Source organism: Phoxinus phoxinus (genome assembly GCF_949152265.1).
Source record: "Phoxinus phoxinus genome assembly, chromosome: 18".
NCBI classification, from domain to species: domain Eukaryota; kingdom Metazoa; phylum Chordata; class Actinopteri; order Cypriniformes; family Leuciscidae; genus Phoxinus; species Phoxinus phoxinus.
The window spans coordinates 3,072,134-3,097,081 of NC_136893.1; the positions used below are offsets into that span (position 1 = coordinate 3,072,134).

The 24,948-nt window shown below is 39.3% G+C and overlaps 2 protein-coding genes across 2 annotated transcripts in view; both read right to left on the minus strand.

The window, feature by feature from the left end:
• LOC306986397 (uncharacterized protein) overlaps window positions 1-24,948 on the minus strand; it is a 56,662-nt gene that overhangs the window by 15,627 nt on the left and 16,087 nt on the right. Inside the window, exon 3 of the mRNA XM_079589597.1 lies at window positions 7,824-8,156. Within this exon, the coding sequence (XP_079445723.1) occupies window positions 7,824-8,156 (333 nt within the window). The remainder of the gene's footprint in view (window positions 1-7,823; window positions 8,157-24,948) is intronic.
• LOC306985972 (uncharacterized protein) lies at window positions 10,090-23,006 on the minus strand (the record flags this gene model as incomplete). Its single annotated transcript, XM_079588803.1, has 6 exons — window positions 10,090-11,113; window positions 14,077-14,228; window positions 15,165-15,482; window positions 16,355-16,463; window positions 22,797-22,899; window positions 22,990-23,006. The coding sequence occupies 6 exons, from the start codon at window positions 23,004-23,006 to the stop codon at window positions 11,027-11,029; spliced, it is 786 nt and encodes a 261-aa protein (XP_079444929.1). The 3' UTR covers window positions 10,090-11,026.

Below are 24,948 nucleotides of genomic sequence, written 5' to 3' on the forward strand. Positions count from 1 at the left end.
CAGCGTAACATCTTCAGTGGGTGTCACGAGTGGGAGACGAGAGACGTGGATTCAATTGCAGAGTGATTTATTAAGAAGACAAAAAGGTAAGGTACAAACTCCAACACTGGGAAACAACGAGAAGGAACACACGAAACACGTAACATGTACAACAAACCAGCACAGGACAGCAAACACAGGCAGACTAAATATAGGGAGGCAAACAAGGAGGGTAACGAGGAGGACAGGTGGGACAACTAAACCAATAATCAGACAACAAGGGGGAGGGACCAGACAATGACTAGAGCACATGGCCCCAAAATAACAAAACACCCATGTGCATCACCACCAGACAGGACAGACATGTGACAGTGGGTTTCTGCATTTAGAGAAGTGTGTTTTATGCAATTCTGTTCATTGTGGGAAAAAAGATGCATTCATAGTTTCATTCATCAATATTTATTCTTCAGACATTTATTCTTCCTCTTTAAATTGCAATAAGTATCCGCTGTGTGCAAAGTGAACCACATTTGTTTCTTGAAAATAGGTCAAATTTAACCATTTGAATATGGAGCTGATTTGAGATCTCCATATCTATGGGACTGAACTATATAGAGTTCAAAGGTACAGCACGCACATCCAAAACAATAAAACTGGGTGCTGGGCAGACAAGTAATTAGTAAAGGTAAACAATGAGTCCGCACACCAGAAAGTGCTCCTTGGCAAATTTAATGATTGCTCACCGCGGAAAATGAAGATGTCAAAAGGAAAATGTATTAAGAATAAGAATCTAGAAGGATATTAAAGGTCCCATATTATCAAAACGGCAATTTTCTGGCTTTTTTCAATCATGATAGCAGAGGTCTAAAGGCTTCTCACCTAGGAGGCACACAGGAAAGACTTCATGATGGGTAAAAGCAAAGAACTCTCTGTAGATCTTCGTAATCTTATCGTTGAAAAGCATTTTGATATGGGAATGGTTATAGGTGCATTTCCAGAATGCTGAATGTGAGCACTGTGGGGGCCATTATCCGGAAATGGAAAGAGCATCAGTTCACCATAAATCGGCCACGATCAGGTGCTCCACGAAAGATCCCTGTCCGAGGAGTCCAAAGAATAATCAGGAGAGTTCTCCAATAGCCAAGAACCACTCGGGCAGAACTTCAGGAAGACCTGAAAGAAGCCCTAAAACCCTGTATAACTACATTATTATTATTTAATAGAATCTAATAGAAGCTTTTGAGACAATTATTTTGTGTTATTGAATTTGTCATGAAGATGTGACCATTTCTTCCTTTTATATAGGCTTACTAAAATCTTGATCTAAATGTAGGGGGTTGCCCTTTTTCAGTTTCAACACATGCCCCTCAAAAGATCTGTGCACAGCCCTGCTTGTGAGGTTTAGTGGCAAATGTCAAATTGTTTTGCCTCAGACCTCAGTGTCCTGTCTTTATGGTTTGCAGTCTTTATGCTTCACTATGTTTGCTGAGGGAAACCCCGATCCGTTGTGCATTTCCTCTCTTGTTCCGTACAGAAACACAGAACAGACCAAATGTGTGCCTAGTCTGGCTATTAACAGGGGTTCTTTATTAATACATTTATAATTTTGTTATTGTTATTTTACAACAATAGTGTAACATATCAGATTTAGTTTTATACTTATTTACTTTTGTTTCAAATTCCCACTATATTATGTTTTTCACTAAATGTTTAGATTTTATAATTACTGTGCACTCATGACTTTAGATTAACTTTTGCTGCGGAATTATCGATTCATCTCGTTTAAAATAGGATTTTTGTCATAGATTATGATTATAGATTTTTTCCATTTTTTGTTTTTCTCTATAATGAAGTTTAGTCGATATCTAAATATTTAGTAGATTGTGTTTAACGCAAAAGAGGTATATAAATTCTTTTTTTACTGGCCTGGTATTGTATCGGTCCAAATTTTTGGTATCGGAACAGATTGGTTCTGAAAAATTGGTATTGATTCCCATTTACATTTACATTACATTTATTCATTTAGCTGACGCTTTTATCCAAAGCGACTTACAATTGCTATATATATCAGAGGTCGCACGCCTCTGGAGCAACTAGGGGTTAAGTGTCTTGCTCAGGGACACATTGGTGTCTCACAGTGGATTCGAACCCGGGTCTCTCACACCAAAGGCATGTGTCTTATCCATTGCGCCATCAAAAGTTACTTACATTTGGTTCTTGACCATTGCAATTGGGTAAAATTCAACAATTTGGACATGTAGTCACATTGGGGTCCCAGTATCTCTGGGACTGAACTATATATATAGGGTCTTAAAAATAAAAATTTCAAAAGGAAAGTTTATTAAGAATGAGAATCTAGAAGAATCTTAAGATATCTTGATTACTTTTAGAGTTACAGGCATGCAAACTCGAGAAAAAATATATTTATGGCACTCAGACAAGTATAGCCTATTAGAAAAACATGATACACATTTGTAGTTTTAAAGTGATTTGTTCTTTAGATATTCCTCTTTAAAAGAAAAAATTAGCTTTATGCAAAGTGACCCACATTTGGTTTTTGACCACTAAAATTAAGCTATGAAATACTCATCTGTATTGGTGTTTTGCATGGCTTGATCTGTACAAATGCATTCAAGTCAAAAGTTATGGGTGAATATGTCGGACTTGTGGAAATATAAGTGAAATCTATCTTCTCGCTCCGGTATTGGCATATAACCCAAACTATATACAGCAGCACCTGCAGATCCTCGATCTCCACACCGGACCACAAGAACACAGAAAACAGGAAGAAAAGCGCTTTCTTTCTTTTATGTTTTGTCACCAATTATCACTTATGCAAAGCAGCGATTTTCTCTAAAGGGAAGTTCACCAAAAAACTGTTCATCAGTCTTTTTTGTCTGTGTCTGTTATAGATCATGTTTGACTTTCTCCATAACATTTTGGTAAATGGTCCCAGGACAAGCACACATTACAAGACACCAGTTTGTAAGTAAAAATATTTCACAAGTTTTATTTTTATATAATCAGTGGGATATTAAGGACATCAGGAGGGGAGACGGCCAAAATAAACAAAATAAATTATAACTAAAGTTTTTTTTTTATTTTTTTTTTATTAACTTACCTAGCTTCAAAAGTAAAATAAATCAAAAGATAAAGACTTCCCCTACTTCCACTCTATATAAGCAACCCGAGAAAACTAATTCTCAAATACAACTTCCCTATTAAACCAATAAAGACACAACCAAACAGTATATTCACTTTAAAGAAAACCCCTCCAGTTAGAGGATGTTAATACTGTTTGGTTGTGTCTTTACTGGTTTAATTAGGGAAGTTGTATTTGAGAATTAGTCACATTGGCAGCACACAGCATACACTCAAAAAAATTTGTCTTTAAAATAACTTAATTCAATTATGGACAGTGGTTCCACACAAGCAAATTAAGTTTATTACCATTAATGGATTTGTTTGACTCTATGTAAGCTCCTTGTGTTGTTACAACACAACTGAATTAAAAAATAGTAATGAACAATTAAATCCATGGAATTGGATTCAAACTTGTTTTGAGTGTATCTTCTTTTAACCACTGATCCACACGTGCTGGGACCGGAAGATGACAGTCTCTCAGAGGAAAGCCCCAGTGTCTCTCCTGTTTTAAACTCGGTTTTTATGGTTGTTTGTTTGTTTTCTATTTGCAGTTAATATTCTTGTATTTTGATTTTGTTCTATTACATTTTATTGTGAAGCACTTTGTGATTTTATCTGTGAAATGTGCTATATAAATACATTTTACTACTTATATCAGAGTTTCTGTCTCAAATGTGATATAACATCAGAACACATTCAGTTCTATGATCAAAGCTCTCCCCAACATAAGTTTAATAAGATGTCTTTCGAAATTGAATAAGTGCCCCTATTACTTTTAGGTGAAGATTGCGATTTTTAAATAAACTAAAACTCCAAACAAAATAATGAGAAATATGTTGGAAAACATCTCATTCCCTGTATGGTGGTCTATAAACGGGATTTCACAGGGGTTTTTGTTTTTGTTTTTTTAAATAAAGAATAATTCACAGGTTATTAACAAGTTATGTAAAATTTCCATTAACTCCCAAAGCTTTTAAATGGTGTATATCATCCATCCAGGAATTGAAACTATAGTTCTGCATTTTGTGAAATACTGACTATTTTTACATATGTGGTTTATGCTTGATATTCAACATCTCGGAGTCTTCTCTCACAAGGACATTATTTATGGACTCAAACGGACAAATGGACTCAAATATGAATTTGTGGTTAATAACATCCTTATTCTGGGAAAGTGTTATAAACACAAACATAAATATATGTAGTTTTCACAATTAATATCTTTCCTATACAAATGCCCTAAAAATTATTAAAGTAAAAATGCAAACAAAAAACACTTTTTGCTATAAATCCGTAATTTTTCTTTTTTTTTTCTTCTTTTTTTTTCTGTAATGCACTTTTGCACCTGATCCTACCGTCATATTTTAATTATACTTTTTTTGTTGCCATGTTGTTTGTACATGACATATTGTTCAATTACAAAAGAAACTTGTTTAAAGACCGTGATGCAGTTGTTTTTAAGTATTTTTATGTTCTTAAACTTGCAAGTAAGGGCAATCAAAAAACAAAACATCTGTTTACACACACACACACACACACACACACACACACACACACACACACACACAGGTGTGAATTGACCTTTAGACTTCGTATGGAAGGAAAAAGAGGAAACTGTCACCCAAAAATTAGACTTCTGTCATCATTTACTCATCCTCAAGTTGTTCCAAACCTGTATGAGTTTCTGTCTTCTGCTGAACATAAAAGAAGATATTTTGAAGAATGTTGATGGACCTCATTTACTTCCATATTAGGAAAAACACTATAGCAGTCAGTGGGGTCCATCAAACTCTCTTTATCAGAGGAAAGAAACTCATACAGGTTATAAACTGGACACCAAAACATGCAAAGGAGAATAACTAGTTTTTCAGAGAAACATGTTTCTTAAATATCTGCAAACATATAATGGTATTTTTAGTACAGTCAAAAACGTACATACAGAATCTTTAAGTTTTTTGTGGCATGTGAAAGTGACATAGGCAAAATATCAGAGCGGCCAGACATGATTTCCAGAGATGAGACTGGAATAGGATTTCAAACCACATGAAAGTAGCGGAAAAACAGATTTGTAAAAATCATTAAATTATTTTTTTTAGTTCACATTTACTAAATATGATTGGATATGCACAAAAATCAGATTTGGACTGACAGTTTGAACAAGTGTTCAAATTATATTTATTGGTTTAAAGGGGTGGTAAAGTATGATTTCACTTTTCTAACTGTAGTTAGTGTGTAATGTTGCTGTTGGATCATAAACAACATCTGCAAAGTTACAACGCTCAAAGTTCAAAGCTAAGGAAGATATTTGCTTTTAAAGAAAAGGACGACAACAAACGGCTTGTAGGAACTACAGGACATTCCTCCCGGGTTAGTGACATCAGCAACCCTAAAAAGTACATAAGCCCCGCCCCCTGAACACACAGTCCTTTAGCAACTTTAGCAAACTTTAGCAACTTTAACATGCTATATAAAAATATCTGTGGGGTATTAAAACTTCACACACACACAATTTATTTTACATCTTGTGAAAATGGCATTTTAAAGAAAAGTTGAAAACAAAAGTTGAGAAACATTACTATTGTTTATGGTTTTAAAATAAGTCTCTTTTGCTCATCAAGCTGTATTTATTTGATCAAAAATACAGAAAAATAAATAAATATTAATATTGTGAAATATTATTACAATTAAAAATAATGGATTTCTATTTTAATATATTTTAAAATATAATCTATTTCTCTGATGCAAAGCTGAATTTTACTGGCTGGACGGTGTTTGTTAATGAACGCCTCGATTATTATTTACTGAAATGTTCACACACAAGTTAGCCATATTAATGATTTGTTATTAAAATATTCCATTTAGTTATTAGGATGTGTTTTCTCACAGCCACTACACACTGTCTTCTTCCTCTAAACACTCACTTGATTTATCAGAAAAATGATTTCAGGATGTTCTATTGCAGATTTACATCATTACAATATGTAGAATATTTTACTGTGACTATAGTCTTGCTTTCAAGTGACCAACAATGCAAAAAGTCAATGATCCAGTTTCAGTCTTTGGGGACTCTCCCGCCCCCTCAGATCACTATGAATGTTAAAGGTATTTTTCTGATAAAATATGCTATTTAAAATTCACATTTGCAATTGCATTTTCTTCCTAGAGTGAATATTAAGCTAAAATAAGTCACACTGTGAGCGTGACCTTTTCTTGCAAGAAAATAAACCTCAAAGGCTATGGAAATGTTTGTCTCTTATTCAGAGAAAATTGTTTGCCACCACAATATATTGTTACAAAATATTTATATTTTAAATAAAATGCTGTTTAAATAATCCTGAAAAACTATCACATGTTCCAAAAATATATATATTAAGCAGCACAACTGTTTCCAACATTGATAATAAATCATTATAGAAGGATTTCTGAAGGATCATGTGACACTGAAGACTGGAGTAATGATGTTGAAAATACAGCTTTCATCAAAGGAATAAATTACACTTTACTATATATTTACATAGAAAACCATTATTTTACATAGTAATAATATTTCACAATATTTCATTTTTTTCTGTATTTGTGATACAGGCTTGATGAGCATAAGAGATTTCTTTCAAAAAATATTAAAAATAGTAATGTTTACAAACTTTTGAGAGTATATATATGTTAATAAGGTTCTGACTTTATCTTGTGTTTGTGTTATTATAAGTTATTATTTAGTTTACTGTGGTGTCTCTTTCCACTTTATAAGTGCTCAGCAACAGTTAGACCAATCAACATTCCCTTTTTTTCTCCACCAATCAGACAGTCTCCATTATCGCGCAACCCCGAACTATACTTAGTATGCATGTAACTGTCATCGGAGACAGTGACACTCGCTCTATTCCCGATCTGGTATATCTGAGGGAAAATATCTTTATCTCTTCATTTCTGCTTCATGCGTCCATGAGAATGTGAGTCTATGTAGATATTGTTGTCTATTTTCTTGCTTAGATTAATACAGTATATGCTCGATTCCTTACACTTTATTTTGCCTATCGATGTGTGCATTTCTGGAACTAAATAATAGACCATATTTAGGTTAAATGATAGTTTTACACCTTCATATATCTTTGAAAGTGTTTAGAGCAATTTCATCGTGTTTTGTAGTGTTCAGAGCGATTTCACTGTGTTTGGCTGTGCGCCTCGTAGGTTTTAACTCTGATCGCGCGACACCAGCACGCGCGCTAGGCATGTCAGACGTGGCGCGCGACTTAACCCTTTCTTAGCCAAATGTTATAGAACTAAATATTGGTGGATTTTTTTCAGCCAAACAGGCAGTTTAATCATTATGTCTGTACAATTCAACGCAGTATTATATGTACCAGTTAGTTAATATTTTGCACTTTTGATATATTGTTTATTGTTACAATTGTGTATGAATGTTATTCATGAACCCATTTTTGTCTGTTCTGTTTTAGAAACCATAAACAAACTCACATCATTGTCAAACTGTTTCAATAAAAGAGTGGCATAAGAGTGTAGATATCCGTCATCATTATTGTTCTAACCGGACAACCTGGGGAGATTGAAGATTAAGTATCAACCCTAATTATAGTCCTTCACAAAGGTCACAAGTTTGGGTCTCCTTCCTGACACCTTTTTTATAATATATATTCTTCTAGTACACTACAGGCAAAAATACATTATAGTAATATACTCACTGTTGACCACAAGTGTGGCAGTCTTCTCATACACGTACTTCCCAAAGTAAGCTTCTGCTGTATAGAGTCCAGATCGGGAGATGTTCACGTTCTGAATGGTTACGCGCACGCATTCTCCTGCAACTAGCACTGAGACCCCAGGCGTGTGCACAACATCACATCCTTCATGAGGGACACAGTCCTGTGCGATCAGCAAAGACTGTTTCGTAGTTGCTTCTTTAAAAGTGATCCTCAATCTGTCGGCTTCCTCCGCTTTATCCATCGGGAATGACAGTGTGACGTTTTCTCCATGGTTTGCCTCGAACTTCGACCCATCAGCAAGTAAAGCATCGGCTGTTAAACAGAAAGAAAGTGTTTAGATGACAATCAATGCTTTGGAATAATGAGCGATGAACTGACATTCATTTACATTCATTTTACAGTTAGCTAAATAAAAACAAGCATTTGTCCTCTCTGCCTACCTGAAACCAACACTAAGTGAACTAACACGAAGACATTCGAAATTAATTTCATATTTATAAAAACTGTGCGATATCTCCAAGATTTGATCCAGAATAAGATCCAAAAGCCTATAGTAGGTTAATAAGCGCAGCGGTGTGTCGTGTAGGTTTGATCAAAGACTGAGCTGGTTTAATGCGTTGCGCTTTTATAGGCTAGCCTGTGATTCACTTTTCCTCACATTCCTCACATTACTGCTCCCTCAGCTCAGCTGTTGTGTGTTGTTCAAAGACACCTCTCTGTCCGGGATTTGGCCTCTGTCACGCATTCTCTGTCAGGGGTTTGCTTTGGCAGCCTCGTCGTCAATGTTGGTGTTGCTCTGCCTCGTCAGTGCACATGGCTCTGTCTGTCTGTGTTTGCAATGTGCTTCTCATGTCCCATCTCCTTGTTTCCTGTTGCCCTTGCTTGTTTTGAACCCGATCACACTAAATGCGTCTCTATAGCACGCAGTGTGTTTATCGTGTAATTAATACGCGAAAATGAGTTTTTACGTGCATCGGATACGCAAGCGGTGGGTTGGTTATAGGTTTAGTAGTGGGGTGTGTGTGTAGCTATTATACTTTTGGGTAGAATTAAAGTTGTGGGGTGCGTGTGTATTACACGCAATGAAGTGCCTATCATATGCACGTAAAAACTAATTTGTCCACTTTCACTAATATTGCGCTCACTTGATTCTCATGTGACCTGGTCCCTTTATATTGTGCCTCTGTCCCTCATGTGTTTGCTGGTTCGGTTTGTGTATGTAGCCTACTTTGGTGTGTTCTGGTTTCTGCTCTTGAAATTATCCTAGTATCAGATTATCCTTGTTGCTATTTTGTTTTGCTTAGCTTTAGCTATTGTGCTTTAGAGATTTTCACAAGTGTTTTCCAGTTAAGTGTGAAATATAGTTATAAATCTGTCAATATACTGTGTTCATGCTGTCTGTGGATGAGATGAGAGACTGTATGAAGAGAGATTCAGACCTTCGTTTATTATATTTATTGTTTTAAGAAAATAAATGTATTTGTCCCACTTGTGTTTCCCCAAAGCTTTGAGTGTTTTCATCTGACTGGTTAAATAACTTCACTTCACTCTGCTAGAGTAATATATCATACATTTTAAATTAGTTTACACTGTATGCAGTTTAAGATGACCACATTTATTGATACAAAAAATCTGTTGTTTGAATATAAAAGTACATGCCCAAAGAACGGATTTTTTTTTTTACCAGTGAGAAATTAAAACATACTATATTTTCTCTTATAACATCAGTAGATTAGAACATGATTTATCAGTTATCTTTATACTTTTTTGTTTTACTTTTGTTAGTCTTTTAAGACTAGAAATTAATAAAAAATTAGTCATAATTTCTAGAGAAAATGCAATATTATAGTTCTAAAATATTAGTTCTAATAAACAACAACCAAAAGTGAAAATTAATTTTTAAAATGTGAAGGAACCATTTTTATGTACACTATATGCACAAAAAAACGGTGTTGTTTATTCAATGATTACATATTTGGCAGAAGTAATAAATAAATAAATTTAACCAAGGTTGTTCTACAATAGTTTAAACAAGTGTTTAGAACTATATATTAAAAAGGGCTGTAAGGAGGTGATGGTTCGACCAAAAATGAAAATGATCCATTCATGACATTCTTTCAGACGAATACAATCTGAGTTATATTAAACATGTCCTGGCTCTTCCAAGCTTTATAACGGCAGTGAATGGCCGTTTATGTTTTTAAGTCCATTAAAACTACAATCATTACACACAGACTTCTGTATTAAAGCAATTTTTTTTATTTTTATATTTAATAGGAGCAAAGAAGCAAATTACAAACAATAGCACAAATACAATAGAAAACTATACAAATTAAATAAACTAACAGTTTTCAGGTACAGGAGCATGGGTTTATTTACCATGTGAAATAGACCCCACTACCGAAATTGAATAAAATGTATATAAAAAACTCTATATATTCTTCACATTGTGTGAATTAAACAAATTTGTTTATATTAAAAATAAAATATTGATTAAATCAAAAGCTTTCCCTTTAAGGATAGATGCACAGAAATAGTTGCAGTAGGACACACACTGTTTACAGTTAATGCTCCAGTCCACATGATGTGCATTTTGACATAATTGTGTGTGTAGCTGTGAAAGAACTGAATTCACGATCGCATGCATGTGAGAGGAGACATTGGTGTGCATACTTCAGTTGAAAAAATAACAGCATTTGAAAGTTTGACAGTTCATTGCAGTCTAAGACTACATTCACACTCAGATTATTTGTGATTGGAATCTGGTATAAATGATTGTCTTTTTTATTTTCTGGAATACTTTCATTGGTATCGATGGATTAGCCCTTAGTTCAATTAGGACTGATTTAAGTAGCTTTTATAAATATGCCTTAGAAAAAAACATTACTGGTGTGAATCTCGAGATAAAACAATGGCACTGACATGTTTTTAGAAATGTCAGTGTGAGTTGCTTTCAGTTAAAGCAGCTCACACATGTAGTTTAGTCTGGGACTAGCTAAAGCCTGGTCTGTGAAACGGGGGCTTATGTTTAAAGGTGCAGTATGTAACATTTGTTTTGTAGTTCACATTTATCAAATATGATCAGATATGCACAAAATCTGATTCATATTGACATTTTGAACAAGGCCAAAATGATTGTAATGTTATTTCATGTTGTAACTCAGGTATCAGTGAAAAGAGCTTCAGTTTTCTCCACAACCGTTCATGGCGACAGACATATAATCACTGGAACTGGTTCCCAATTCTTTCTCTCTTTTAAAACACGGGATCTGTGAAGAAAACAACAGAAAACTGAGCTTAGTGAAAAACACAATTACAAGATGACATCCATCCATCCATCCATCCATCCATCTTCTTCCGCTTATCCGGGGCCGGGTCGCGGGGGCAGCAGTCTAAGCAGAGATGCCCAGACTTCCCTTTCCCCAGACACTTCCTCCAGCTCTTCCGGGGGGAGACCGAGGCGTTCCCAGGCCAGCCGAGAGACATAGTCTCTCCAGCGTGTCCTAGGTCTGCCCCGGGGTCTCCTCCCGGTGGGACGCGCCCGGAACACCTTCCCGGGAAGGCGTCCAGGAGGCATCCGGAACAGATTCCCGCTCCTAACACAAAGCATCTGTGGATGAGAGTCTGAAACCAGGAATGGTGGGACGTTGTTCTGCTCCACTTCACGAACGACGAGTCCAAGGAGGATTTTAGGATGACGGGACACTCATTTATTACACTATATTCAACAACAGCTCATTCATTACACCGTTTCTACATCATTGCACATGCGCAGTCCTTTCAGTTTGGGGTTTCCATCCGTCCTCTCGATCGGATTAGAAAAGGTTTAAAACACCCTTACAATCCAAATTACACTTTATTTGGATTGGCAAATTGACGTGGTGGTGAGGATATTTTCCCACCGGTTAATCGACATGTGACAATTTAAAGTTATAAAAAGTTTACTAAACTAATATGCGCACGTGTCCACAGAACACTGAGTGGCTCGAACTCCTTGACCTTGTTTAAATTGAAGAGGTGGACAGTAACGAAGTACATTTACTAAAGTATACTTTGAGTATCTGTACTTTACTTAAGTATTTTTTTTTTGTTGTTGAACTTTTTACTTTAATTTCACTACATTTGAAAGACAAATATGGTACTCTTTACTCCACTACATTTCTGTCAAGGTCCTTGAATAGTAACGTCAGTCAGGGATGATTTTTTTTTTCATCTCTAAAACGTGATTGTTTATTTGCGGGTGAAAGACAGCCTATCAGTAATCACTCTTGCAGGGTCACGTGTCGTGAAGTTCAGCGATTTCCCTTCATTTTCTTTGAACACTAATCAACTGGTGTCAAAATGGACGAAGACAGATCCTCGTGCGCATCCATGGAAAATAGCTCTTTCTGTTTCACTGTTTGATAAAGCAGTGTTGCTGTTGGGCAGATGTACATATGGAGAAATGTTTTCATCAAAAACCTTAATTTCTTTTCGACTGAAGAAAGATATGGACATCTTGGATGACATCGGGGTGAGTAAATTATCAGCAAAAGTTTTTTCTAAAGTGAACTAATACTTTAATTACATAATGTCCTTATAAAAATATTGCTGGCCATAAACTGAGAAAGTGCGTGTCCGGTGTGCGACACCCTTTACTCCCAGGCACTCCCTATGGTGCTAGGTTACCAGAGAGCGAGTGCCTTTGTTCATGCAACCAAACTTGCTTCGCAACCTCTGGTTTCTTCCGACGAAGATTTTTTATTATTATTATCAAACATTATATCGAACGCATTTTCTATTTTTCTATTACGCGTCTATCGCGATACATATCGTTATCGTTTCATCGCCCAGCCCTACCCCAGCCATCAGCCCCCCAGCCGAGACATGCTCGCAAATACCCTCATACCTGCATGTATGCAGTAGAAAAAGAAAACATCAAGAAAGAGTTACAAGATGTGAGGGATGTGGCTGTGACTGCTGATGGCTGGACCAGCATGGCACAAGACCACTACCTACAGTGTCAGTCCACTATTACCCCTTTTCCACCAAGGCAGAGCTGGTGCTGGTTCGGAGCCAGAGCCTAGTTTCAAATCGGTTCTTTGTTTTTCCACCGCCAAAGCACCAGCTCCGAACCAGTAAAAGTGGTTCTTAAGTAGCACCAAATCATTGCAGGGTCTAGAACGGAGCCAAGTAAGAACCGCTTGCGTCAGGGGCTGGGGGCGGGGTACCGTGACCAACAAGACGAAAAGAAACTTGTGACCGCCATTTTTAAATAGCAGCTAGTCGAGCTAATAGCAGCTCGATTATAATATCCGTCTATGTAAGTTACGGCGCGCTGCACGGACGTGTTGGATTCCGATGTATTTTTGCAATCCCATGAGCATCCATAGTATTGCAACGTCCGTTATTGTTGATGGCTTGTTCGAGATGCATCGGAGCGCGAGGACCGATCGGAGCTGCGGTAGTGTTTGGAGAGTATAGGACTCCTTGTGCTTTTAGATCGCTATCGCAGTGCTTTGATGTCACGCGGCGATCGGTCTGCAAGAAGCCGATGCATCTCGAACAAGCCTAGCGTGTTTGTGTTAGGCGCTACCGCACTAGCGGTTGCTGGGCAACATGAGACGTATATACAGTGACGTAAGATCTGGCTCTGTTGTGGCTCTCTAGCCGGTGGAAAGGCAAACCGGTTCTTAGTAAGCTCGTCAGTCGAACCAACTCTGAACCAGCACCCGGTTCTTGTTGGTGGAAAAGGGGTATATGTGAGAGAGGGCTTAATCCAATAGGCACTTTGGGGTGGTTTCCTGGACAGGGTTTAAGTCTAGTCCCAGACTAAAATGCATGTTTGAACTGTCTTAACTTAAAACAGCTTGCACTGACATATCTTAAAATATATAATTTGCATTGTTTTGTCTCAAGATGCACACCAGAAATGTTTTTTTTTAAATTACTGAAAAGTCCTAATGTAACTAAGGTCTAGTCTGGGCTTAATGTAAACCTTGAACAGGAAACCAACCCATAATGTGTTATGGAATCTTGTTAAAATGGATTTAATAAAATTGGTATCGAAAAAAGTCTCGTTCAGGAACCGGTATCGAAAGTCAAGGTGTCTGTATCTACATTTTTTGAACGATACCCAGCCCTATAGGAATCACTTTATAATAACTTTATCAACATCTTAGCTTAACAGATCATTAGAACCACAGTGCTGCTCCCATCCATCACTAAAAGCATAAATTTAAGTAATACTTGCCATCCCGCGTTTCCAGAAGCAAACGCACAAGATGATGATGATGATGATGAAGACTGGAATTACAGCATAAAGCCAGAGGAGGTCAGAGGAGCGGGGGGGTTTGAGGCTGGAGGAGGAGTGTGGAGGAGATGTGGTGGAGGAAACTGGGGCTTCTGGAAGATACAACAGGAACATCATTAAAGGGATAGTTCACTTTAAAATTAAAATTCTGTCATCATTTACTCACCCTCAAGTTGTTTCAAACCTGTATTAATTTATTTCTTCTGCTGAAAGAAAGATATTTTGAAGAATGTCAGTAACCAAACAGTAGTCTGTACCCATTGACTTCCATAGTATTTTTTTTTTCCTACTATGGAAGTCAATGAGTACAGACTACTGTTTGGTTACTGACATTCTTCAAAATATCTTTCTTTGTGTTCAGCAGAAGAAATAAATTAATACAGGTTTGAAACAACTTGAGGGTGAGTAAATGATGACAGAATTTTAATTTTAAAGTGAACTATCCCTTTAAGAGGAATATACACTAAAATTAAATTACCTTTACCGAAGTATACCACCTTAAAAAATTAATGATCAATCTTTAGCAACCGTTACCATCTGCCAAACTCTGATTAACATGGAAAAGAGCCTTTTATCGCGTGTCGCGCCGTCGCGTGTAGTTAGGACACGGTATAATGACTAGTTCGCGTGCCCACAATGAAGTATAACAAATGTTGATCGTGTGCCCACTGCCCACTATGAAGTACGCACGACTACACATAAAAACGGTTCCCACAGTATAATCAGTTATTCCCCTCGCTCTGATGAGAGACGTGATAAAGGGTGCACTCTCTGTTAAGCGCACGCCCCTACACACGAGCGCTGAAATGCGCTCGTGCAAAAACAAACATCCCCGCCCCCACACGCACGTCAAATACACAGGAATGATAATCGGCGTGTTCACATCATCGGCCATATTTTGACATCGGAAAGATACCGATGTGTAAAACAATGACCATATCGGCCGATATTATATTATAAAGTATTTTTTCCCATAATCCTGATTCTGGTACATTACAGGTAAGCAGACATATTATAGTAATACTCACTGTTGACAACAAGTGTGGCATTCTCCTCACATACTTTCTTTCCAGTGAAGGCTCGTGCTTTATAGAGTCCAGATCTGGAGATGTTCACATCTTGAATGTTTACATACAAACACCCTTTTCCTAATATCAGTGTAACTCCAGGCACTGGAGGATCATCATAGACCCAAGGCTTCTGCGCTAAAAGAACAGAATATCCCTTATTGTCTTTAAAAATAATCTTCACTTGATCGGCTTTCTCCACTTCATCGATGTCGAAGGATATTGTCACATTCTGTCCATCGATCGCCTCGAAGTTCTTCGACCCAGCGACAACCAGAGCTGCAAATCAGAACCAGTGTATTAGAATAATGAGGAATACTGACAGCTATTTTTTCCCATCAACCCGTTAAATCAACGGTCTACTACATACCCGATAAAAGTACCAAATTCAACGTGAAAATAGTATTCATCTTCAGAGAAAGCACCAGGATAAGCTTTTAAAAAATTGGTAGACTCGCTAGCTGCGATGCTAACTTATGCTAGCCGGTCGGATAGCGGGTCGCTTTTCTTCTCTTCACGAGATTTGCAGCCGACTTTGTTAACTTACAGCCCTATGTCATTTGTAGAATTCCACTGAATAAGACGAATCCTTATTTAAAGTTAAGTTTTATGTTATGAAGAAACGGCACTTAAAAGTCGCAGGCCGTTCCTGCTCGCAACATCTGATCTGAGTGACCACTTTCTTCTTTCGGGGCGGGCAGAGCCATATAGAGAGATTTTTTCAAAGCTTCGAATCAGTTGAACCAATTGATTCGCAAAACGATTCACTTGGTGACTACCCCCCCCCCCCCCCCCCCCCCCCCCAGTGGAAATTTAGCCTCACGTTACATTGGTTCCACTAAAAACTCCGCCCACATCGGGCTAGGCAAAGAATGCATCAACAGCAAAGCTCGCGAGCAACCCTGTGAAAAATGACTATGCGCGTGCCCGCCATTGTGCTGAAGACCGAAAGTGAATATGAAGTGTCCAATTTGGGAGAGCGCAAAAGGCGAATCCGATTTTATAAGCCCAGATTTCAACCATACGCGTTCCTACCATCGTGTATATATTCACACTTAGATTTTTACAGGTCATATTTTTATTAAATAATCACTATCCTACAGCGTTTATGATGTAAAACAGATTATTGGGTGGTAAAATCCTTTACTTACTTGTGACATTGAAGGTTTCCGAAGAGAAAACGATTACAACACATTTTAGTGTGTATAGCTGCCGTCGACATGGTGTGCCTGGTGATCGGACGAGTCTGACTTTAAGTTTCTAAACGTCATTGACCGACAGTACCACATCAGTGTTACAACCCCAACCAATCAGCGCACATCCCTCCCTCGACAGCCAATCACAGCTTGTTACACAAAGTACACTACTGAGTCACGGACCTTTTTTTCCCTTTTTTATTGAGTCACGCGGTCCTGAAAGAAGAAGAAGGTTTTAGAGTTGCCGTTGCGTCATCTGATCTCCATGTACTCCCATTGGGTGTTGACAGCAAATGGCGGCTCGTGGAGTCTCTCATGGCGCAGATATACCGTTTATATACTGCCTATGAAGTTATTTTTCGTTCTTCGCTTAGGAGTATAAAATACGTTTTTTTTGTAGTCACAGCAATGTTATTTTTAAAAGATAAAAAATCTGCTATTATTTAACGATGCCTTGTTAACATATTTCAGGCTAACGTTACTTTTTTATTGTTCTTGAACTTAACCGTGTCATGTTCACTATGGTTTCACAAAGACAGGAGACACTACATGCACTTAAACTACATACATAAATATATGATATATCCAAATCTAAATAAAAAAAAAACATCTGGTATACACGCACGCACACACACACATATAGACAGACATTTGCACTGTAATAACAATGGATTTATACATTTCGAACAAACTGCACGTCAAGTCTTTTGTCTGTTCTTTCCGCCATGTTGTTCTTGTGGTCTCCGGGTTGCAGTGCTGCATGAGGAGGATCCAGTTGCTCAGAGAAAGCAGTATGAATGTAAGGTTTTCCCACTCACACATACATAGGAGAAAATGATCGTGGCTCTCAAGTTAGCAGGAGCAATTTAAATGTATACCATAATTCACAAAGACCAACACTGGGAAGTTGAATGTTTATAAAAGGTTTATTTAAATAAATAAAAAAGGCTTGAATAATCGACAGAGCTCAGCTACAGCGTCAATGCAGGGAGTCTTCAGGAGCCACCGAATCCCTTTTGTGCTTCTTGTGTTAAAAGCAAGATAAAGGAGACAAAACTGGAAAATTATATTATATATAGTATAATATAATTTAGTTTTTTAGTATAATTCCCCCCATTTAATTTTAGCCACGTATGTTTTTTGAACTGCTTGCCTTTTTAAACTTTTTTTTTTTTTTTTAGCATTTTTTTTTTTAAATCTCACTTAAATATGAACTTCTCTTTAAAATTAACCCAAAAATCAGCTGACCTGAACATGATATACAGATAGTCAACAAAATCACAATGCCTAAACTAAACTTTGCTTACTCGTAACTTGTAGCAATATATGCTCTTCCTTCAATACGGAATTCTTTATTGCACATTTATTTTTAAGGAATAAATAGGATACTCATATCACACGCCTCAATGTTATATTTAAACCGTTTTAGAACCTTTTTCTCCATTTACACAACGATGGATAAAACTGCATTAATAGAACGGGTTTAACCATTAATAATATGTTTGTTATGTGTTAGTTACTTTATCCAATAACATCTAAGCATAATCTATTATCTGATAACATCCCCAAAATGTACTAATTTAGAGAGCAATAATAAACCAAGCATGTTTTAATACACAAGTTAATTTTATTCAGATGTACTGATATAAACGTGTTTTTTAAACGTCTTATCTTACCTTTTAAAAGTGCGTCACAAACGGCCTGGGCTGCGTTCGCCAAAAGCCATCAATGGTCTCTACGGTTAACTATAGCTCTCGATGCTTTTGGGAAACGCAGCCCTTTTCTTTTGCAACTCTAAACAATTCGAAGCAGCGAAATAGTTTCCGAAAAAGTGGTAAAAAGGCTGATCGCTCCGGCCGGTACACATCTTCGTACTATCATTGTTTGTTCAAAGGTCAGTGACTACTAGGCAGGCATGTCAAATATACTGTGTGTGCTCGAGTCGGAGGCTCCACCTTCTCTTGGGTGGAAATTCCCACTGGCTCATTCGAGAAACTAAGCTTCGAATCAATTGAACCATATTGCTTCGCAAAATGATTCATTATTTCGATTCATTTTCGCCACACGCTGTGACGAGCCGACCCCTGCGATTAACAGCGCGGATGCAACAAAACTCAGGCCAAACATGCATAAAAACACCTTTTACAAACATATAGCAAATGTTTTATTGAAAGTAAAATCGATCAAATGCAATTAACTAATAATCTAATAAAATGGAGTATCAAGTGTCTGACTGTATATGTGTCTAAGCGGTTTGATTAACATGGTCGGGAACAGACCACACAATCGAACATAATCTCGCTCACCTATTCCCACACATTTTTAAAGTGAAGTTAACGCATCTTCACCTCGTGGGTTTTTGTGAGAGGAGAAATATTTTGAGATAGCGTTTTTTTCCCCTCGATATATTGACATTGTGCCTATGCCTCTGAATTCTTAATCCGGCCCTGGAAATTAGGTATGATATGCAAATGAAGAGCGATTTTCGGGAGCAACAACCAATAGGGATCAATCTTTGTAACCTGCTCCACCCCTACACACCGACTTCGCTTTCGCAGTCTCTCCTCGTTGTCCCTTGGTTTCGCTTCAATGGGGGCCAGATCATTCAGTGTTGTTGCACCCAAACTATGAACTCACTCCCCCGTTCACTCTGTTGTGTTAATACCATTTCTGAATTTAAAACTATGCTCAAGAACGAAAATTCGTAAGTTGTATTTCATTGTGTCTGACTGTATTCTGCTGTTTGCTGCCCCATCTACATCATTCTCATTTACTGTAGGCTACGTTTACTCATGTTCTGTTGTTTAGTTTGTTATCATTGTCGCTTGTTCTTTGTAAAGCGTCCTTGAGCCATTAAGGCGCTATATAAATAAAACGTATTATTATTATTAATAATAATAAAGACAGTTCTCTTACCTTTCGAAAGAGCGATCTCGTCGGATGCGAGGGAATGGCACAGGATAAAACACAAGCAAATTGCAATTCTTATAGATTGTTCTTCCATAATGTTCAGAGCTGTAACAGACTTTCGCTATTCGTTTACATTCATATTCAACTAACTTTAGTAACTGAGGAAGTTTTACGAATGAATCCTTCACTGAACGTATATGAACCTGTACCAGGTGGTGGCTCGGAGTTTTAAACAGTTGTTTTCAGTCAGCTGACCATCGGCAGAAATTCCTTTTCTCTAATTCACCTTTGGCTAAGCCCCGCCCCCCTTAGTTACTGTTGCTACCTCCGACAACTTCATCTGAGCTCTGGTTTGGTATCAACATGGCTTATGCTGTGACGGCTCTTCCTGCTGAAATTTTATCAAACTTTTATAAAGCAGCAAATAAAGTGTCCGATAGAAGTAGGCAAAAGTGTCTGCAGTGTGCGTTTGAAGGCTTTATTCAAGACATACCGGCGAAACACAAGCAACAACAAGGCATCCAAATACAGGCAAAAGCATAACGGTCACAGTCAAAAAATGAACCACCGAATATCCTAATCGAGACGGAGGCTGTGACTCACAATATCAGGAGAAACACTGTTCATGCAGAGCTGGGTAGGTCTCTATTCACTTCTATAATCGTTATTATTTACAAAGCAAACGGACTACGCGAGTATAAAGTTGTATTTATTAGCAGCGTGTGCTTGCGTATCAACAATTAGGGCAGAGAACCGAAATCATAACATAAACCAGCATAAAACTGTCTAACTAGTATAACTTCACAGTAAGGTTAAAAGCTAAATGTATCTTAGAGCAAAAAAGTGAGCTTGTTGATCCTTGAGGGGTTTCGCTGACTGTGAGGACGTCCACACAGTTTAATCCAAAGACGACACTTGTCAGTATTTAACTTCGGTTTTGGGAAGGGGAAAAAACGGACACCCCCTCCAACCTCTCTGGGAAACTCGTATCTGTGTTACAAATGCCCCAGGCACAACGTTTAACCATATTTTTTATAAAACGACGACGTAATAGCCTGTCGAGACCAAAAATATGAGCCGCCTGCGTTGAAGTCAATGGAGCGCCGTGAAAAAGTGTCGGACCCTCTGTGGGAGCTCGTTCTTGGCTGCGCTGTGATTGGTCAATATACATTCTAGGGCGTGGCTTAGCCAAAGGCGAATTGGCCAAGCCACAGTTCGAAGGCGTGGAATTGAGTTGTGTGACACAACCTGGACACAACTCATATACCACGCCTTTGAACTGTGGCTTGGCCAACTTGTGTCTCTCTCTCTCTCTCTCTCTCTCTCTCTCTCTCTCTCTCTCTCTCTCTCTCTCTCTCTCTCTCTCTCTCTCTCTCTCTCTCTCTCTCTCTCACACACACACACACAGGAAGGGGTCACACACACACACACACACACACACAGGAAGGGGTTACATACACACACACACACACACACACACACACACACAGGAAGGGGTTACATACACACACACACACACACAGGAAGGGGTTACATACACACACACACACACACAGGAAGGGGTTACATACACACACACACACACACACAGGAAGGGGTTACATACACACACACACACACACAGGAAGGGGTTACATACACACACACACACAGGAAGGGGTTACACACGTACACACACACACACACACACAGGAAGGGGTTACATACACTCACTCACTCACTCACTCTCTCTCTCTCTCTTAATAAATAAATTACACACACACACAGGAAGGGGTTACATACACACTCTCTCTCACACACACACACACACTCACTCACACACACACACAGGAAGGGGTTACATACACGCACTCACACACACACACACACACACACACACACACACACACACAGGAAGGGGTTACATACACACACACACACACACACACACACACACACACATAGGAAGGAGTTACATACACTCACTCTCACACACACACACACACACACACACACACACAGGAAGGGGTTACACACACACACACACACACACACGTCTGGTTTACTATCTTTGTGAGGACTCTCCATAGGCGTAATGGAAGGGGTTACATACATACATTAACTCTCTCTCTCTCTCTCTCACACACACACACACACACACACACACACACACACACACACACACACACACACACACACGTCTGGTTTACTATCTTTGTGAGGACTCTCCATAGGCGTAATGGAAGGGGTTACATACATACATTCACTCTCTCTCTCTCTCTCACACACACACACACACACACACACACACACACACACACACACACACACACACACACACTCACACACACACACACGTCTGGTTTACTATCTTTGTGAGGACTCTCCATAGGCGTAATGGAAGGGTTTACATACTCTCTCTCTCTCTCTCTCTCTCTCTCTCTCTCTCTCTCTCTCTCTCTCTCTCTCTCTCTCTCACACACACACACACACACACACGCACACATACACCTTGTATAATCAGTGTCTCCCTCTGCTGGTTTGATTTTACAGAAAAATAGGAATGTAAGAAAATGTGAGCGTATATTTTACAATTCATGGGAAGAAGGGTCAAATGAGACTTGAATATTACTTAGTGAATAGAGTTAAGACTAAATTGCTGATCAGTTTATTCAGGCATTTTAATGTCATTGGCAGATGATAGCAAGGCCTGGGAAACTCATGGAAATTAATAAAAACTTAAAAGAAAAAGCAATTTTAAAGTTCCAAAATATTACCTCTAAAGAACAACCAAAAGTGAAAATAAATTTTTCAAATGTGAAGGAATCACTAAATAAACCCTAAAAAATAACCCTAATTTATTTATTTATTTATAGGGACAGCACATATTACCGTAATAATTATATTCGAGAGCAGGAAATAAGTTCATGTTGACAGCTCTGATAATTAATGAGCCATTTCTTTAACTGGATCTAAAATATTATATATTTTCTGATGGTTTTAATAAGTTTTAAAGTCACCAAACTCCAAGATTAAGTATAACTTAAAACTTTTATTTTGTACTACCACACAAACAAACATGTTAATGTGGTCTAATGCAATATTATTGCAATTCTTATTCGAAATAAGAAATGTAATGATCAAAACGCACATGGACTGTGTACCTGTCATGGTTCTGGGCTCTTTCTGTTCCTCTACCTCCCTCTACTGGTCTTTTTGTTACACTCACATTAGTTCCACCGCATCAGCTGAACCACATTATCTCCTCTCATCGACTTTGATTAGGGCTCACCTGTTCTCTATATCGATAATCATCTTTGCTACATCTAGGTCCCCTTTGCTCCCTGCTCTTCGTCAGATTCTTGATGTTTATACCCCGAGTTTACACGCACCTCTCGTGTCCTTGTCCTGTCGTATCGTGTCCAGTTGTATGTGTTCTACCACCTGTGATTTCATCTACGTTGGTAACCTGTTACGTTTGCTCTGCACTGTGTACAGCTTCGCTTACGAGATCGGGTTCGGCTGAATCATCTCGACTCTGAGGCGCTGACGAGGACGGTGGGCTGATAACGTCAAATACCCACGCTCCTCCCGCTAGTTTGCCAGGAGATCTGAGGAGCAGACTTTATTTCCTCAAAGACTGTTTATGTTTATATGTTACTGTGCCTGCCAGAGCGGCTACCTTTCTGTTTATATATTACCTGATTAAAGTGACCATTTCATCTCGCAATTGGGTCCTCATCTCCTTCTCCACTCCATCACAGAAGAATCTGACCAGAAATGGACCCAGCGGATGAACATCCTATTCGCTCTGCCGTCGAGATACAGGGAGCTATGCTCGGGAGGCACGACACGGAGCTTGCCGCTGCCTGTCACGCGGTCGAGTCCCTGGCGGCCCAGCTCTCGGATCTTTCGACTCAGGTACATCATCTCCAGAGAGTTTCTCCAGCTACCGCCAGAGAGACGGAGCGTCCGGAACCTCGAGTCAATAATCCTCCCTGCTACGCTGGAGAACCGACTCAGTGTCGGGCGTTCCTCACACAGTGCGAGCTGGTATTTTCACTGCAACCAGTCACTTACGCCCGAGAACGCGCTCGAGTCGCCTTCGTCATCTCGCTCCTCACTGGGCGGCGTGGGCGCGCTCGTGAATGGGGAACAGCCGCATGGGCGGCTGAAGCTGAGTATACTTCCCGGTTCAACTCCTTTAAAGAAGAGATGATTCGAGTGTTCGATCGTTCTGCTCACGGCGAGGAGGCATCTCGGATTCTCTCTACTCTGCGTCAAGGAAGACGCACAGTCGCAGACTACTCGGTGGAGTTCCGCACCCTTTCAACCACATGTGGCTGGAACGAACCGGCGCTCGTTGCGCGCTTCCTGGAGGGACTGTCTGCAAACGTCAAGGACGAGGTAATCGCCCGTGAGCTGCCTACTCGTCTTGACCCTCTAATTGAGCTGGCAATCCGGATCGAGAAGAGGTTCGATCTTCGTCATCGGTCGAGGATCGCTGATTCGTCACAGCCGTCCGCTGCACCTGCCTCCTCTTTTCCCTCTGCCGGGTTCGAACCGGAGCCCATGCAGCTCGGTGGACTGCGGATCACCTCCAAGGAGAGAGAACGTCGCGTTATTAATCGCCTCTGCATGTACTGTGGCGCTGCCAACCACTTCGTGTCAGTTTGCCCAGTAAAAGCCAGCGCTCGCCAGTAGTGGAGGGATTACTGGTGAGCGCTACTTCCATCTCTCCGTCCAAGTCATGCACCTTGATCCCAGTGGTCTTAAAGTGGTCCAGCTCTTCAGTTTCGTGTAATGCCTTGATCGACTCAGGGGCTGAAGAGAACTTTATAGATGAGACGTGGGCCCGCAAGCGAGGCATCCCCTTGAGGGGTCGCAAGGAGGTCACTCCCCTTTTCGCCCTTGACGGTAGCTCCCTACCTAGGGTTCATCTCCAAACTATACCTTTATCTCTCACTGTTTCTGGCAATCACCAAGAGACTCTTTCTTTTTTGATTTTTCACTCTCCTTTTGCTCCTATAGTTTTAGGACATCCTTGGCTAGCCAAGCACAACCCCCATATTAACTGGTCTACCAATTCTATCCTCTCTTGGAACTTGTCATGTCATGTTGAGTGTTTAATGTCTGCTAATCCCCCTGTTTCTACTGTCTCTGTGTTACAGGAAGAGCCGGGCGACCTAACCGGCGTGCCGGAGGAATATTACGATCTGAGGGCGGTCTTCAGTCGTTCCCGGGCCACTTCTCTCCCGCCTCACCGTCCGTATGATTGCGCAATCGATTTGCTTCCGGGGACCACGCCCCCTCGCGGTAGGCTTTTCGCGTTGTCCGCCCCTGAGCGCGAGGCGTTAGAGAAGTATCTGTCAGAGTCTCTTAGAGCGGGTACCATTGTATCCTCTTCCTCTCCAGCGGGTGCAGGTTTTTTCTTTGTAAAGAAGAAAGACGGATCTTTGCGACCCTGTATCGATTATCGTGGGCTCAATGACATAACTGTTAAGAATCGGTATCCATTGCCACTTATGTCATCGGCCTTTGACTTGCTGCAGGGAGCAAAGTTCTTTACTAAATTGGATCTGCGTAACGCGTATCATCTTGTCCGTATCAGGGACGGAGATGAATGGAAGACTGCCTTTAACACGCCCCTAGGGCACTTT